The sequence below is a fragment of the Motacilla alba genome, chromosome 4, assembly GCF_015832195.1.
Source record: "Motacilla alba alba isolate MOTALB_02 chromosome 4, Motacilla_alba_V1.0_pri, whole genome shotgun sequence".
Classification (NCBI taxonomy): domain Eukaryota; kingdom Metazoa; phylum Chordata; class Aves; order Passeriformes; family Motacillidae; genus Motacilla; species Motacilla alba.
Genome location: NC_052019.1, coordinates 5,794,584 through 5,811,050, shown reverse-complemented (window position 1 = coordinate 5,811,050; position 16,467 = coordinate 5,794,584). Strand labels below are relative to the sequence as shown.

The 16,467-nt window shown below is 41.3% G+C and overlaps 1 protein-coding gene across 1 annotated transcript in view; it reads right to left on the bottom strand.

Annotated features, from left to right (window-relative positions):
• The window catches only part of POLR1A (RNA polymerase I subunit A), a 33,003-nt gene that overhangs the window by 4,404 nt on the left and 12,132 nt on the right, over positions 1-16,467 (bottom strand). The window contains exons 13-32 of the mRNA XM_038135043.1: positions 15,297-15,551; positions 14,786-14,977; positions 14,197-14,340; positions 13,563-13,746; positions 12,112-12,194; positions 11,841-11,999; positions 11,426-11,524; positions 10,395-10,547; positions 10,120-10,202; positions 9,200-9,365; positions 8,486-8,707; positions 7,248-7,462; positions 6,449-6,616; positions 5,665-5,800; positions 4,778-4,935; positions 4,165-4,279; positions 3,730-3,846; positions 2,740-3,021; positions 1,936-2,136; positions 1,075-1,192 (exon numbers count right to left, since the gene is read on the bottom strand). Of these exons, the coding sequence (XP_037990971.1) occupies positions 1,075-1,192; positions 1,936-2,136; positions 2,740-3,021; positions 3,730-3,846; positions 4,165-4,279; positions 4,778-4,935; positions 5,665-5,800; positions 6,449-6,616; positions 7,248-7,462; positions 8,486-8,707; positions 9,200-9,365; positions 10,120-10,202; positions 10,395-10,547; positions 11,426-11,524; positions 11,841-11,999; positions 12,112-12,194; positions 13,563-13,746; positions 14,197-14,340; positions 14,786-14,977; positions 15,297-15,551 (3,250 nt within the window). The remainder of the gene's footprint in view (positions 1-1,074; positions 1,193-1,935; positions 2,137-2,739; positions 3,022-3,729; positions 3,847-4,164; positions 4,280-4,777; positions 4,936-5,664; positions 5,801-6,448; positions 6,617-7,247; positions 7,463-8,485; positions 8,708-9,199; positions 9,366-10,119; positions 10,203-10,394; positions 10,548-11,425; positions 11,525-11,840; positions 12,000-12,111; positions 12,195-13,562; positions 13,747-14,196; positions 14,341-14,785; positions 14,978-15,296; positions 15,552-16,467) is intronic.

Below are 16,467 nucleotides of genomic sequence, written 5' to 3'. Positions count from 1 at the left end.
ACATCTCTAGTAACATTCTTCTGGCAGTGTGGCTCTGGCTTAACTGCTCCTCTCAAATATCCAAGAGAGGCAGACCTCACTCTAATACAAAGCAGTGTCTCCAAACTGAAATGAAAAGAATGGGAAACTGCAATGTCAAGAATGCTGTAAGGCAGCAGAGCTTCTCTACATAAAATCAGCAAACATCTGCACCATCCATGTTTCCACAGAAGGGGATCACACAGCCATCCATCTGGGAGGGACACAGCTCTTGCCTCTCACCTGGTGGCCTGGATTAGCTGGGCCCCAGAGTCAGAAAGGCTCTGATGTCCTCTGTGCATGACCTGAAAACCCTGTTTAGGCTAAAAAAAAATGCACTTATTCCTAAATAACGCTTGTGGAGACAGTGTAATGGGGGTCATTAACAGCTCTGTCAACATTTACTGAGCAGTTCTTGAACAACTTGAAGGTCAGACCATTCTGGGCTGCCAGCTGGCAAATCTGTTTGCTGTAACTGCTTGCTAAAATCCCCACTGTATTCATCTTCCCTATTTTCAATAGTTTATTTCATAGCAAGACTCCACTCCAGTGAGTGCCTATGAAGTCCTGCAGCCTCCCCTGCCTGGGCTCTCTGAATCACCTATCTGAGAGAAGAACTCTCAGACAATGCAGAGCAGCTCTTTTAGGAAAGATATAAAAACTCAGGAGCCTAAGTTCCCATCATTAAAAAGGCAAAGTGAGGCAAGGTTGATCCTCTTCTCAGGGCCACTGCACAAGTCTCACAGTTGGATTCCTCAGACATTAATAATTAATTGGTCTGAAACTTGCAGCTTGCAAAAAACATCCCAGAATGGAAGAACTCTGTGAAGGGGGAATAAATTCAACCTCACCTATTTCCTACTGATTAAAAGAGAACTAATAATTAACTAGCAAGGTCTTCACAGAAGACTCTAAAATAATTAAAACAATGAAAACCTGCAACCTAAAAATAAGCACATAAATGAGAAGCTCATGGAAAACCATAACTGAAAGGATGTGGCTGCATTTTCCTATCTTAATGTTATTAAAGACTATAAAAATATAAAGAAATCCTACCATATACAGCAAATACATCTTTTATTTCCTTTATAATCACCCTCAGGGCTGATTCAATTCCATAATTCTTAGCCATGGCATGGATATCATTGCAATAAAGTCTGTTCAGGTCCAAAATCTGAAAGCAGAAAAAACAGAGATACAAGTTAAGACAACAGTTTCTCTGTATTGCTAAATAACTTAAGCTAAGCTAAGACAGATTTTTCCCTCCATTTTTCATGAGCTTAAGCAGCACCAACAGTTACAGAACAACTAGGCAGCAGCTTAGATGTCAAACACAGAGAAAAATGATTCTGAGAATTTGTGTTAAGCAGCATTTAATAGCTCAATAGGAGCACTGGAGTCAAAATTCACCACAGGAGAAAATTAACTGAAATCACAAAAAGCAGGCTAACAAAATACACCAGAAAACAAGTTCAAGTCTTCCAAACAACACAATGCAATGCCCAGTGTGTCTCAGACAGCCAGAACTTTTAGCAAAAGAGAAGATGCAGATTAAAACAATCCTGTATTTGGAGAGCTATGGCCTAGATGGGATAACAGAACTATTCATCTCCAAGCACTGCAATTCATTGAGATGGAAGAACTCCCTCAAGTAACATTTAGAGAGACATGAGAGAGAAGAATGGTGTGAAATCATCTGTCATTAGGCCCTGGCTGCTGCACAAACACTGATTTGCAAGCTGCCCTTGAGAAAAGGCTCCACTGAATACATCTGGGGATAAAAAGGAGGAGGGAGACAGCTCAAGAGCTGAAAAGCCTACAAATCACTCCTGAGAAATTGAAATGACATCCATCATCCACCCGACCTCCAGAACACAAAAGAACATTGAAGTCTGGGATTAGAAATAGATTACACACATCAGAGTATTTGAAGAGCTCTGCCAGGTTTATCCCTTCTGTCTGCAGAACAGATTCCTTCTCTCCCTCCTTGCTGGTACTCTCATTCAGCAGGCAGCGTGTGATGCCCTTCACCTCGTGGATCACCGTGCTGCGCGCCAGGGATGCCAGCAGGGAGGAGAGGTCAAAGTACACCTTGGTCAGTGGCAGCGCCAAGGAAACCTGATGGGGAAAAAAAACCACCACAGTGTAAGGAGGCTTGAACACCAGGCTCAATAACCAGCATACTTCTCTTCAGGCAAAAAGCTGACAAATGGAATTACCCTCGTTGTGTGTTAAGGAACATAAATGTCTAACTGGAATTAGAGGTGAATGAATGATGGTAATGGGAACTCCCCATCCCAGGACTGTTTATCCACATTGCTTTTGAGGTCTCTGAACTTACAAGGACAGCTTTTGGGTTTTTTTTTGGAGTGGGATAGTTATATGCTTGTTGAGGTTTTAATTTTTTTATTAAGATGTTGACATTTTTTTTTCAACAGTTCAGCCCTTGCTTTTATTCATCAAGGGCTACACAGCAGACCATCATATACTAAAAAATTAAAACACAATAAACCTGTCAAAAAATTGTTGTTAGAAAAAGTTACATGCGGTGTTCTGAAAATGAGACATTACTAAAAATGCCATCAAAAAATACATTAGTGCCACTTTCTGTATTCATATGGGATTGCTGAGACAGAACAGCAGCACTGCACTGAAAAGAACCATTAGTTATGGGAGCTACATGCAACCACTGTCCAACCCCCCAGAGATGTTCCAGCTTACCTCACACCAAAGCTCATTTTGGGTGTCAAAGGTGTAATCCTGAATGGACGGGTGGCTCTCCACAACAGCACTCACTCGCACCTCTGCTGACTGAAGCAACTGATCCTTCCCTTTTTTACTCTGAGACACAATGGAAAGATGCTGAGAATCTTCACCCTCCGCTCTGTTCTGATCCTCTTCAGCACCAGGAGTCCCTTCTTCTTTTTCAGATTCAGCCTCTTCATCTTCTGGATTCTCAGTAACGTTTTCTTCCCCATTCTCTTCTTCGCTCTCATAATCAACCTGCAAAGAAACAACACTGTGTTTATCTGAGCCAGAACCTGTACAGAGACACAGCCCACCATGAACAGTTCAATTCTGGAATGTTCTTCACTGCTGAGTTGCAAGGATCTTGCCCCTACAGCACAAAGAAAATGCAAAGAACAACAGATTCAGTTCAGTCTTTATTTTTTCACAATCTTACCATTATTTCTCAGCACAGTCCAAGATGCTACAGGATGTTGAGACTGTAGCAGAATTTAGTTTGCTCTCCCTGGGACAATCCAATTTCTTCCCATAATCCAACTCTGATGATGGGATTCCCTCAGGATTTTCAGTTACCCCACCCTCTAGCTGAAATTACACCACTCCATCTTTTAAGAGCTAATTATGAAGTACTGAACACAGAGAAACATGCAGGGAGACTAGTTTTAAGAACCACAGTAAAGTGTTAAAAACAATTAATAGCATGAAATTAGGAAAAGGTAAAGTTAAGGTGAACTTCACCGCAGCCTGACTGCCAGACACATCCACCCAAATGCCTGAAGAACAAAGCTTCAGAAAAGAGCCAAATGAAAACTCTTCAGTCCAAAGCTGACACTTTCCTATCTCCTCTCAAGTGGGGTTTGGTTTTTTTCAGCATTTTGTTTCAGTGGAAGTTTTCCTTCCCAAGTCAAACATAGAAGAAATAGGGAATTAAAGAGCAGAGCTGAGCATCTATAAAGTCATTACCTCTTCTTCCTGGTTCTTCCTCCGTTTTGTTTCTGTAGCATCACCATCCCCTTCATCAGCTTCTGCATCAACAATGTTCTCTTCTTCCTCTGCTACACCTTCCAGAGTATTCAGTGTCTAAAAATCCATGACAGACAGATCATCAGGCTGACTGCTAGTCAGTACCAACAGCATCAAAAGGCTTCAGCCAAACATCTGGAATTTAACAATCTCTCGTTCAATGTTCTACCTTTACAGAAAAAAAAATAATTTCTGTATGTCCACTACTATAAAGAAATGAACTCATACTGCTGATAACTTCAACATTTAACAAGATGAAAGTCTATAAGATGGATAAGCTGTTGTGTCCACTGAAACATGCTACACTTTTCCAATTCTGGTTCTTAACAACAGTGAAAGAAGTGAGGTGTTTCTTCAGGTGATGTTTTTTTGTACCTTGTCTTGGTCATCATCTAAATCCTTCCGAGTTGTCTTCCGAGTGCTGACTTCATTAAAAGATGCCATCTTTGTAGTCCTCCTTTTAATTGCTTCCAGAAGAACTTTAAAGAACCTGACAGGAATAGCAACTCAGAATGTCAAAGCTCAGCAGTGCCACAGAAAATGTGAAATTGTCAAAAAATGTATCTATTTTGGTTAACAAGCCAGTCAATTCATAACAGGGCATTATTCCCTGCTGGATGCAAAAGTACTTCTAGGATAATGCAAATAATTTTTCTCAGCCCTTTCTCATTCATTCAGGAATCAAAAGGTTGGTATGAGCTCTGTTACTGTCACAGATGTAGCCATGCATCCAAAGCATAAAATTACACACTCATCTGGATATAAAATCTGCACATCAAATTGACAATCAGAAGAGATGTTTCATTACTGGACTTGATTAATAAAATTGTCAATTTTATTCAAGACATAAAAGCAACTGTGTAAATTTTTTCTGCACATCTACTGGAACTGTTGCTCTAAAATCCACACCAGCTGTAATCAACCACATGCAAAGCACACAAAAAGGCAAAAGAAGAGCAAATACTGAAGTATCTGAAAGCAAACTCACCTTGTTTCCATGAAGTGCAAGATCTGCCTGGGCTTCACACACTTCTCCTCTCGGTAATATTCATGGGGCAAGAAATGGAATTTGATTTTGTAGAGGCGATGCTTGTTCAGCTTGTGCTTCACATGCAGGGATTCCTCAATGTCCACTTTCTCCAAGACCTACAAAACATTCCCAAGTAGGAATGTTACTCCTTTGATGAAGACGTTTCATTTGTTTCCTGCAGTTCTGGTTTTCACAGGAAACCAGAATTACACAAGGCTAACTGGCAAACTTTTCTGGAGGCTTTGCTCCTGGGCAAAAGGACTGTGCCCTACTGCACTTTTTGACTTAGTCTTCCCAATAATTAACTCAGAGAATACTGGAAAAGCCTCACCCCCCACCCAACTCCTTCACAAGAGATTATCCTTCTCACGGGGGCTACAGGTTCATTTTACTGACCATGCTCACAGAGCAGGACAGTATTCCAGTACACAGCTAAGTCTTAACCTGATTCTTGCTGCTTTCAACTCACAAGAGGTGAAAAAATAGAAGGGGGAGAGCATCTAGGAGAGCACAAGGGTGCACTGCCTGGAAGGAGGGAACGCAAAACACATCCTGGTGTTGTGAATCTCCACAGAGACACATGTTCTGCTTCTACTGAGCACAGCTATTTGTGTGAGATTAGAAAGGGGTGGGGAACAGATAGGAAGGCATCTATCTGAGCTCTATGTCAATCACGGGCAGATTAGCTTGTCTCAAAGACAAAACAGAATCCCTCCAATTTTACAGACAGAGGAAAGTGTGCCTGAGAAAAAGCCAAAGACTATGGCATAGCAAACTACCGATGAGCTCAAAGAGGAGAGTTTGTTTTGCTGACTCTCAAAGGATGCACTGAAAAAGAGGCTCACCTCAGCCAAGCACACTCTTGTGAGCAGTTTCTTCAGCTGTTTCACCTTTTTGAGAGCTTTCTTGGTATTGAGCACAGGAACACTCATCATTGGTGTTTTAATGTTTGAGCTGGCCACCATCAGGATTTCCCTCAACCTTTAAACAAAGCATAATCATTCCAATGAAGCCATAAAAGCACTATGCAAATCAAGTCATTATCCAGGTCATTTCATTAGGCAGAATGCAGCAACTGGCAGCTCCACCAAAGCCATGTGCACCCAGAGCTGTGGTTACACTGCACTGCTCCTTTTCTCTGTTCTGATTCCCCACCAGGCACAGCACAGCAGCCCCACTGCCTCAAGTGGACTATTCCCCCAGTTATGAGAAGAGATGATAATAAATTGTTCCAAGAACAGAAGGACTAATGAGGTCTGTTTCCCACAGATGCAGGATGGATGCTTCCTTGTATGTTCTTCTCCTCCTCTGCTTCTCTGCAGCAACACAATCCCCTCCCACCTAAGGCATCCCATATGAGGCCAGGTCAGGACCCACATTATTCCAAATAAACTGATGGTTTGCTGTATATCAGATTAGAGTAAGGAGCCTTCACAGATATTTAGTACCTGGAAAACGAACCAAAATACCTGGAAAATTGTAAAACTTTAAAATATTCTGAACGGAGAAAATCTGCAAGGCCACTGAAGGACTGTTCACCCTCAATATTCACACCTGCTAGTGTACCTAGTACAATTATATACCTAAGTGCCTAAAATAAAGGGCCCATTGATGACACAGCTTTCTCACCTTGGAATACCCAATGTGACATTCATTTCACCTCTGCCAGCAAAGTGAAAGGTGTTCAGAGTCATCTGTGTTGAAGGTTCCCCAATGCTCTGAGCAGCAAGAAGCCCCACAGCTTCTCCTGGGTCACAGAGAGAACGCTGCCACTTTAAATACAACAGATCCTTCAATCTGGAGACAGGAAATGAGAGGTTTAGCTCAACATACAAAATAAAAAGCTCAGAAAAGAATGAATCATTGCTCAGTTCAATGAAGTTACATCTTTGAGACAATTTCTCCTGGTAGCTTACAGATAAATGTGCTCTACAAACTGTAAAGTTGTCTATCCCCATCTGATCTGACAAATACAGCCCATTAACACAGAACTGGGGCCTTGGCCAAACTGTATTTTACTTCTGCTGCCAATTCCCAGAATGTCAAAAGAGAGTCCATTTACTCCCACTTGCACTTCCTAACAGCCTTGCTAACTCCAAGGTGCATCAAGAGCATACTTTGTTTTTCAAGATCACTATAAAGTATTATTTTATATGCATGGGGACATTGCTGTTGTTCCAGAGAGGCTTTGCTAAAGCCTTCAGCAGCATGGAAAATTCAGGTTTGGAAGGAACAGGTAACTAGAACCTCTCCATTGCACACTAAGCACGTTTGGCTTTCAAGAACCACTTTGAAAACCACTGCTAAGCTTCACAATGGCCACAACAGAAACAAGGCCTGGTAAAGGCTTTTCAGTTTTAGCAAACTTGCTCCAAAAAGGTATTTTGGGTTTTGGCTCAGTGCAAAGAAGACACTCAGAGGTTTTTACCTGTCAGAAGAAAATGCTGGGTGCATGTAACTCCGGCTGTTCTCAGATTCCCATTTATTGATATAGCCTTCAACTCCCTTTTCAAATGTTTCTGACACAGATGCAAAGTAAGTATCTGGACGCCAAACCCCGAGGCTTGGGTCAGGACACTTATTTGTCTTCTTCAGATACTTCCTTTGTTTCTTCTCATCAAGCTCATACCACATCTTCAACAACTGAAAATAAGAGGAGGTTTTTAGGCTGGGCTGGTTTACTCACAGTAAGACCACGAGCAATCAAGCAGCAGTGAGGGAGGAAAAGATAACCTGGGCAGAATGTAAGGGTGTACACAACACAGCACACAGCTCAGCTGCAAATGGTGTTCTCCTTTTTCTGATATTTAACACTTCTGAAGTCAAATTATTTCAATATTCTTTACATGCCTAAAAATACCCCAACTTATGTAACTACTCCATAGTAACTACTCCAGAAAGCAGTGAAATATGGCCTCAGAGAATGATTTTAACTGGGAGTGAACACCCTCAATACACTTAAACCTTTGCTTGTAGCTGACTCTCACCTCATCTGTCCAAAGCTGGCATGAAAAAGGAGCTTATTATCAAAAACTGTCAAGAGCTTCACAAATTCAGCACAGCTCAATAAATGAACCTGTGATTAGGAAAAACAGCTTTTGCAGTCAAGTTCACAGTGTCCACCGGGATAAATTAATTCCTTGTGACAGCAAGGCTGTGAAGCAGAGCCTGCTGAATTCTGTGTCCATACACCATCTTCATTAGAAGCCATGTCACAGAGACCAGGGCTGTGATGGACAAGAGGCTTAAGCAACAGTATTTTTTTGGAAAAACTAGGCAGGGCTGGCTCAGCTCTCTGATCTTTGGTATTCAAACAGGCTCTCACCCAGCTAGCAGACAGCTGTCCATGCAAAAGAGATTTACTTTGTGTACGTGAGAAAAAAACAAAATAACCCTCCAATAAACAGAAACAACCCCCCCAAACCGTTCACAAACATGACCTAACAACACATTTATCTCAGTTTTTAGCCCTTCTCTAGCACTAGGGCACACAGACTTTAACAAATCTCAGCTTATCACCCACATAGTTGACATGATTCCTTTAAAAGGCAACTTGTTTAGTCAGACTGTGAAACACTCTGGGATTCACAGAGCAATTAAACAAGAGATACTGAATTCTGTAACTTCTTTTGCAGGGTTTGGTCAGTTCAGCTGCCTCTGTGCTACCTGTAAAGTAGCAGGATCTCTTCCATTCTTTATTTCACCTCCTGGAAGCTGTGCTTTCAAACTTGCCAATTTCTTTTGGGAAAACAACAGAAAGCCTCCTTCTCTTTGCACAGAGTTTTGGTGTCTGGCTCGCCACTTTTTGATGGCTTTGAACTGCTGGTTAGCCTGGTGAGACTCCATCCTTGCTAAAGCTTCATCCAGATGGTTTGTCTTCTGGATTACCTGTAAGAAAGTAATTTGTATGATTATTCTCCTCTCTATTCTCACTGCACCAGAAAAGGCAAAGCAAACTGAGAAGGTCGTCTGCTGTCATTGCTGTAAAGCAATTTTCAAATCCAGTTTTCAACCCAACTGAGACAAAACCCTGACAACTTTGTTATTATCACCACTCTATAATAAGCAGTGGTGATACTGGTAAAAGTTAATCAAACTTGACAGACTGAAAAGTGAAGTCATCTTTGTTGAATTCAAGTGCAGAGCTGGAACAGACAGTGCTTGGTGCTCTGCTGAAATTGAGACTGCTTAAATCAAGCTGCAGACTTCAGATTGCTTCCATATTTTGAATACAATGGCAAATAAAATTGTACATTAGTCTGAAAGTAACTGAGACAAACGAGTGTTGCCACTGGATCCCTGACAGATATGCCAGATGTTAACCATGTGTTTCAGTCTCCCCTTCACCCTTCATAAATACTTAAGATTTAGGTGTTCTACCTCATAGTTTTCTGCAATGAAAGGAAATTGCTCAGGTTGTAAGAACTGAGTTTTAGGGATATCAAGCCCATCTTCTCCATACAGAAACTGCACCACACTGCCATCACTGTCTCGTACAGTCAGGTCATACTGAACTACCAGTCCTTCCAAATGTTTTATGATACACCTATTCCAGAGGGAAAAAAATGGGAAAAAAAACAAAAGAGAAGAAAAATGCTATTAAGAGGTTACAAAGCAACAAGAATGATACAACCCTAACACAAAAACCACTGTTTTCATCAACATCTTCAGTGTACATAAGGGCTGGTCAGGAATTCTGGAAGCCAAAATCCTATAGACACGACACTCATGTGAAATGCTTAATTTGTAAAGCTTTCAGCATGCTGCTCCCTCCAGTTTCCTTGGACTGATCTGACTGAAAATGAAACAGTAAATTACTCTCCATTTCTGCTGTCATGCTTTAACAGTATTCTGGAAGAAAGGGGCATCCCTCCTTTAGAACTTGTCACTATCCTCTGACACAATTAAAAAGTTCCATTTTCTTCTGTATATGCTGGAGGTGATGCTTGGCTAAAGACAAGAGCCACTCAGTGTGGCCAAGAAAAGCCAGAGCTGCCTGGAACTTGTACACCTATCTATATTTGTACCAGAAAAAAAGATTTCTGCAAAAGGAGAAGCTGCTGCTGTTATGTGCCAGAGGCGAGTTTGAAATGATAATGTTACAGCTGATCTAGATCTCTAGAAAATTGTACTTACAACAAACAGCATTCAGACTATTTTGTAAAAATCAAATACAGTTAAGTTAATCTAAGCAATACAGACACTTAAGAAGCTACAGAACTCTCTCAGAAAAAAGAGAAAAATCAACCAACCAACAAAAGGACCTTTTAAAGGCTCCAGTTCTAAAGCAGGCCTCCTACCTTTGCAGGTACCCAGAACGGCTGGTTTTGACAGCTGTATCCACAAGACCTTCCCTGCCAGCCATGCAGTGAAAGAAGAATTCCTAAACACAAGCACAACACCGTCAGCATTCTGCTAGTAAGTGCATCAACACTGGCAATTTATGCTCTTCCCCAAAAGCTTCATATGAAACCAGGGTGAACAAAATCCATTTATCTATAATTGCAGATACCCATTATTAAAATACCAAGACTTGAATAAACTTCAGTATCAACACAAGCAGTCTTAAACTTACAGAAGGTCTGATCCCAGTGAGAAATCTGCCAGTCACAAATCCTCCTGAGCTAGGGGAAAAGTCATAAGGCTGGAAACACGGCAGTGATTTGCCAGATGCCATCAGTGGGGGTCTTCGGCCTTCCAGCTCAATCTGGCCCAGCAAACAAGAAATCTGAACGCGGGCAGGAAAAAAGGAAACATCACTTTTCCATCCAGCTTTCTGTTCACATAAGCTTAGTGATTTTTCTTGAAAAATACAGTAAAAAAATGTCAAATGTTCAGTTAATGCTCTGTAGCTCAATGTGGACTTGTTCATGAAATGTTCCAGCTACTGAGGGGCAAAAAAGGCATGGAAATCTCACCTGGCTTTTTAAAGTTATTCCAGTACTCTGACTCATCCTCAACATTACCTCAATACCTCATTCTGTATACTTATTTTAACACAGAAATGTGAAACTAAAAATACTGTAGATCTCTTTTAGGTCCCTACATTACCCTCACCACCTCTCGGCACTGTACTAAAAACAGAACAAAAACCTCAACCCAAAATGCTCTCCCTTTTGAGCTGTGGTCATTCTCTCCACTTTAGATGGCAGTTTTATAGAGTGTGTCTGTCTTGGTGTCTGTGTTGCAAATGATAAAATGAAAATGTATCCTTCCACTTCTACCAATACCAAAGATTATGTTGTTCCTATTCAGAAGCTGAAGAAGGAGAGGGTCAGTCTCCAAGAGAGGCCAGGAGAAGCTGTTTCTCCTACAGTAGGTTTGTTTGTATAAACTGCAGCATTCCTTCTCAAAAGCAGTTCTGCTATTTCAATAAACCCTCAAGTACTGAGAAGTGATTCAAAAATAGGTTATAATAAACACTGACTCTCTTCCATCACCCACTGAGGTCTTTATTACATTCTTCTAGCCTTTTTCCATGCCAAAGTCCAGAATGAAAACCTTGCTCTGGTATCAGATATCCCCACAAGAGCTTCCCAACAGCTTATATTCTAGGACACATCCCATCAGCACACGTAGCTGCTAAGCATTTTCTGGTGTCATTACCTGCATTGTGTTTACAGTGGATCCTTTGGCTCCTGACTGGACCATCAGCTGCAAATTGTTCTCTGGAAAGCTCCTGTGGAGGCCAAGGGGCATGCAAACCTACAGAGTTGTGGGGGAGTGAAGGGAACAAAACCAAACGTTAAAACCCAAGAAATTCCTGTGGAAAGCTTTAACAAAGTGAAACAATGAGTAATCACAAACATTCCTATTTATAATTTCAAAAGCATCTTGAATATTAAGCCATCTTCTCACTCAGGGAGGCCAGGGCTGAGGAGGAAAGGCAGCATGTGGAGCCCCAAGCTGGGACACGTGGAAAGCTCCAGCCTCCAGAAGAGTCAGACACTGCTCATCCACATTAATTAACTTAATAAGAAAGTTAAACAAGATTAGTATGCACAGATTACTCGATGCCAACCTTGTTGACTTCATTGTTGAAATTGTTTACTTCTTCCTTGAATTTCATATCAACCATGTTAAAATCCCTCTGGTCTTTGCAGAGATGGGCATCCTGCCACTTCCCTTGGACCTCCTCACATGATGCTGTTTCTGGCAAATTAAGAGCAGCTCTAACAGCCTGAAAGTAAAGTATAGGAATTTTTAGGTGTTAAGCAGGCATGACTGAACAAGGCAGTATTTCAAAAATTTTGCATTATGGAAGAAGAAATAAATCTGCAAAACAGACTTACTTCAATACCACTCTGCCTTGACCTTTCAATGATTTTTTTTCTTTTGTGGTCTGCTTCACGTTTAACCAAAATATCTTCAATCCCTGTTAAAAAGGAGAGACAGAACACAATGGTCTAAACTGAAAAAAAAATCAAGGAAGGAACCACATTTGGTGTCAGGGATTTTGAGTGAAGAGCTGGGAAACAAAGTCACAACTAAAGTTATAATGATGGTTAGACTCAGGGCCTGCAGTTTGACAAGAAGAAAAAATTCTGAGTAGCTTCTGGCTCTTTAGAAAGCCAGAGAAGTTGTAAGCCATATATATAAAACAAACAAACAAACAAACAAACAAACAAACAACCCCCCCCCAAAAAACCCCACCAAAAAACCAACAAAAAAAAAAAAAAAAAACAACAAACCACACACACACAAAAAAAAAACAACCCACAAAAAAGAGCAACATCAACTAAGCAGTAAGAATGCAAAATCAGCTCCCTAATTTAAGGAGTCTTAACTTCAACAGTCTCTAAAAAATCTAAAACTAATGTTTTATGGACCAGCCACATCAAACTGCTTTTTTCCTTCCATACATATCAAGCTTCCTATTAGTTGAACTTTTCACAATCTGGCATTTCTTAGCTTTTTTTAAGAAGATAAATTAAAAATACAGATCCTTGAGATGACAGGACCAGGGAACCTGAACTCCTGCAAGCTGTTTGTGAGGAGTCCTGCCACAGACACTAAAATAGTCACTAAAATGGCTGTGCCAAAACACCAAATCCCAACCTCCTGCTCCAGTCTCACTTCTCTTCTGATGTTTTAGCTGCCCAGTGGTCCCAGGCTTGTTATCTTTTCCTGTCTAGCTCTTGCACCCTGGCTCTCAGGAGTCCTGTGAGTTAATCAGTCACCTTCCTCACTCCAAAAGATGCCCTCCCTTTTCCTGGGCTCACAGCAGTCTGTTGGTCCCTTGCTACTGCTGACTGTTGACTGTGTCTCCATAATTCTTGTGTAAGTTTGAAAACCTGTAATAAAAGCTTTTCAAACTCATTTACCAAGAGTTTTACCATAAAATATGAAGTGCAAGGCTTGATCACCAAGCCCTCAAAGTTCTTTCATCTTGTTTTGTCAGCTGTTCTTCTTTCTATGCAATAATTACTTTTCAGAGAAGCAAAACGCGAGGTTTTGATCTAAACAAAATTTCAACACAGGACATATTAACTGTGTACACTTTGGCTAGGCAGGACAAAAAAGAGAAATTGTTGGACATACTCAAGACTCTTTATGCTCTCTTTATGCTTAGAAGGCCAGCTATGCACCAACAAAAAAAAAATCAAAAAAAGGCTGGCAGCCTCGGCAATGGGATCAAAAAAATCCCACTGAAGGGCAGTCTTGCAGAATTCCAGTCACAGAATTAGCATGCATTATGCCCAACAAGTGTGGTTTAGACCTCAGGAGTGCTGCAGGTACTCACCCATGGTGAATCCCCTGTACAGCTGCAGGTAAGCAGTGAAGAGGCGCCCCAGGCACGTCAGCACTTTCCCACTGGTTTCACCCCCGTAGATCTCATAGCAGCAGTGGACCAGCCCGTAGGCAGAGCTGCCAAAGTGAGCTTTGTCCAAAACTCCACACAGTAACTCCCCATCTCTGATAATAACCTGAAAATTAAACACAGCTTTGAATCAGGAAAACAGAAATTTTAATCGTACTATGACCTCGACATGTTTTCCTGTGTAATTCATGTGAAAATTGGTATAAGTTTAAAAAGCTTACGTGTTGGTGAATGGTTAAATGTGGTCAGATTATCTATACTTTCAGAATTTATAGCAGAAATGAAGCTTCTAACACCACCTATATTTTTCCACCTATAAAGTCTGACAATGAAGACACATAGTCTAACAAAACTAGATGGAATCTACCTAAGTCAGGACCACAGAGAATTTCTCCTGATTCCCAGGCCTATCCTTCAATCACCCACTTCTGGCACTAACTGTTGCCAAATATCTGCTTCTGACTTTGTCATCTGCCTTGTTCCCTTCCCATTCCTTTACTGTACACACAATTTTAATACAACACAGCCCAGCCCAACCCCCAGAGTTGTTGCATACCTGAGATTCACACATTGAATCAAGATTCAGACATCCTTTTGCAGGTCCCTTTACCCAGGCTCTCCCACCAATTTTTGCTTTCCCAGTCAAATTCAGTGGAGCATGGTTGTCTGGAATGATGTTTATTAATAATGTGGAAACAACCTATAAGGAAGCAGGATGAGGAGCAGGAATTATTTTTTTTTTTGTATAATTGCTTCTCAACATTAAAAAATCTGGCATGAATGAGAAAAGCACGTCCTGCATGTGTTCTTTCCACTGACAGCAACGTTTTGAAAGCTTGGAAATCTCACAAGGCAGAAATATCCTCCTGCTACTCTACCCTCTGAAGGATCAGTGAGCCGAGACATGTAATTATTCAGAAATATAAAACAGCAAAGATTTTTCCAATACTTAGATACAATAAAATTAAAAAAAAAAAAAAAAAAAGCTGTCTGTTGGGTTTTACAGCTCAGAAACACACACCAAAACCTACACGGTGTTAATGGGATCTGGCCTTCCATACACCCTTAGCATCACTGGTTCATTATTAGCATTCTGCTTATTTTAAAAGCACCAGCATTCTTTAACCCAGTAAATGATAAACTACCTGCTTTCCTGTCCATAATCGCTGTGGCTTCATAATAGCTGGAGGAAAGGTTTTAATTCTCCCTTTTTTGTCTGTCAGCCCTCGGTACACAAGCTCCATGTACTGCTCTCTGGTGAAAAAGCAGCCCCGGATTGTCATGCTGACTCCAGAAATCATGTGGTCCTGGATCAAGCCAGGAAGTGGCTTCCCATCCTAAAGACGGAACAAGAAAAAGGGGATGGTGGGGTTAATAAGTTGTGTGCCTCCAGCTCCCAAGATTAATACCCCTGGATAAAAGCACTTAAGTAATTTGTAAAGAACTTATTACAGCACAACTCTCTAATGAATCTCTTCTGGACACTGCGACTCAAAGGAACAAGATTGTTTGGATGTGCTGGGCCTTATTTAGAGGAACAGAACCACAAGTGCAGAAAGAACACAGAAATCAACCTCAGAAGTAAGTAAACAGACTTTTTAAAAAATATCCCATTCATCATTAGACGAAATAAATTTATCTGCCAGTTTTACTTGCCTTGGGCACCAGGTACTGTTTATCAGTGATGGCTAAGGTGTAGGCCTCTGCTCTGCCCAGCTCACTCTGTGGGAAATGGGCATTCATCTCATCCCCATCGAAGTCAGCGTTGTAAGCCTTGCAGTTGGCGTAGTGCAGCCTCAGCACCTTCTCCCCGGGCAGGATGCGGGCGCGGTGAGCCTGGATGGACGGTCTGTGCAGCGTGGGCTGCCGGTTCAGCAGCAGCACGTCCCCGTTCCTGATGTGCCGACACACCTGCCACAGAGACTGCTGCTACAAGGGCCTCAGAAAGGACTAACTGATCTTTAAACACACACACAGATCCACAGAATCACAGAATAATGAGGGTGGAAGAGACCTCTAAGAACATCGAGTCCAACCTGTGCCCTAACACCTCAACTAGACCATAGCACCAAGTGCCATGTCCAGTCTTTTTTAAACAAATCCAGAGATGGTCATTCTACCACCTCCCTGGGAAGAGCATTCCAGTACTTTATTATTCTTTTAGTAAAAATTTTTTTCCTAATATCCAACCTATACCTTCCCTGACATAGCTTGAGACCGTGTCCTCCAAAACATCATCTTTCTGGTATTCATCTGTGTGTAAAACTCAGAGAGAATCAAGACTGTTTGCTCCTCAATGCCCTCTGCTCTTCGTCAAACAACTATTCCCCATTAACTCCCCAAACCACAGTAATCAAATCAATCAGCTCTTCATCCAAAGCCCTCTGGGCTGAACTGATACCTCCCACAATATGCCCAGCCCGGGACACTCTAGACTAAGGTAGTAATATGACCCAGTAGCTGAAGCAGAGGCCAAGAATCTCTTAATTTCAGCTTTGAGTACAACACAATATATCCTTTTCTAGAAAAGAGTCTCTCAGAACAGTCTCATTTTAATTTTTCTTTTAGTAACATCCAAATATCCACTCAAGTGATTACCAACAAGAGTATGGTTAAGTTGTTTGTATAATTAAAGTACTGTTATGTTTAACTCTGTGACAGGTTCTGAAAGAACTGACATCACAGAAATACTCAGACTTAAGTTTCAAATCTCTGCTAAGCCTTTATGAGAGACAAGGTAATAACAACAATGTGAAAAAACTATTAACACCAAAACTTTTGCCCTAGTAGCTAAACAGGGCTTTTTCAACTCTTGCAAGGGACAGAG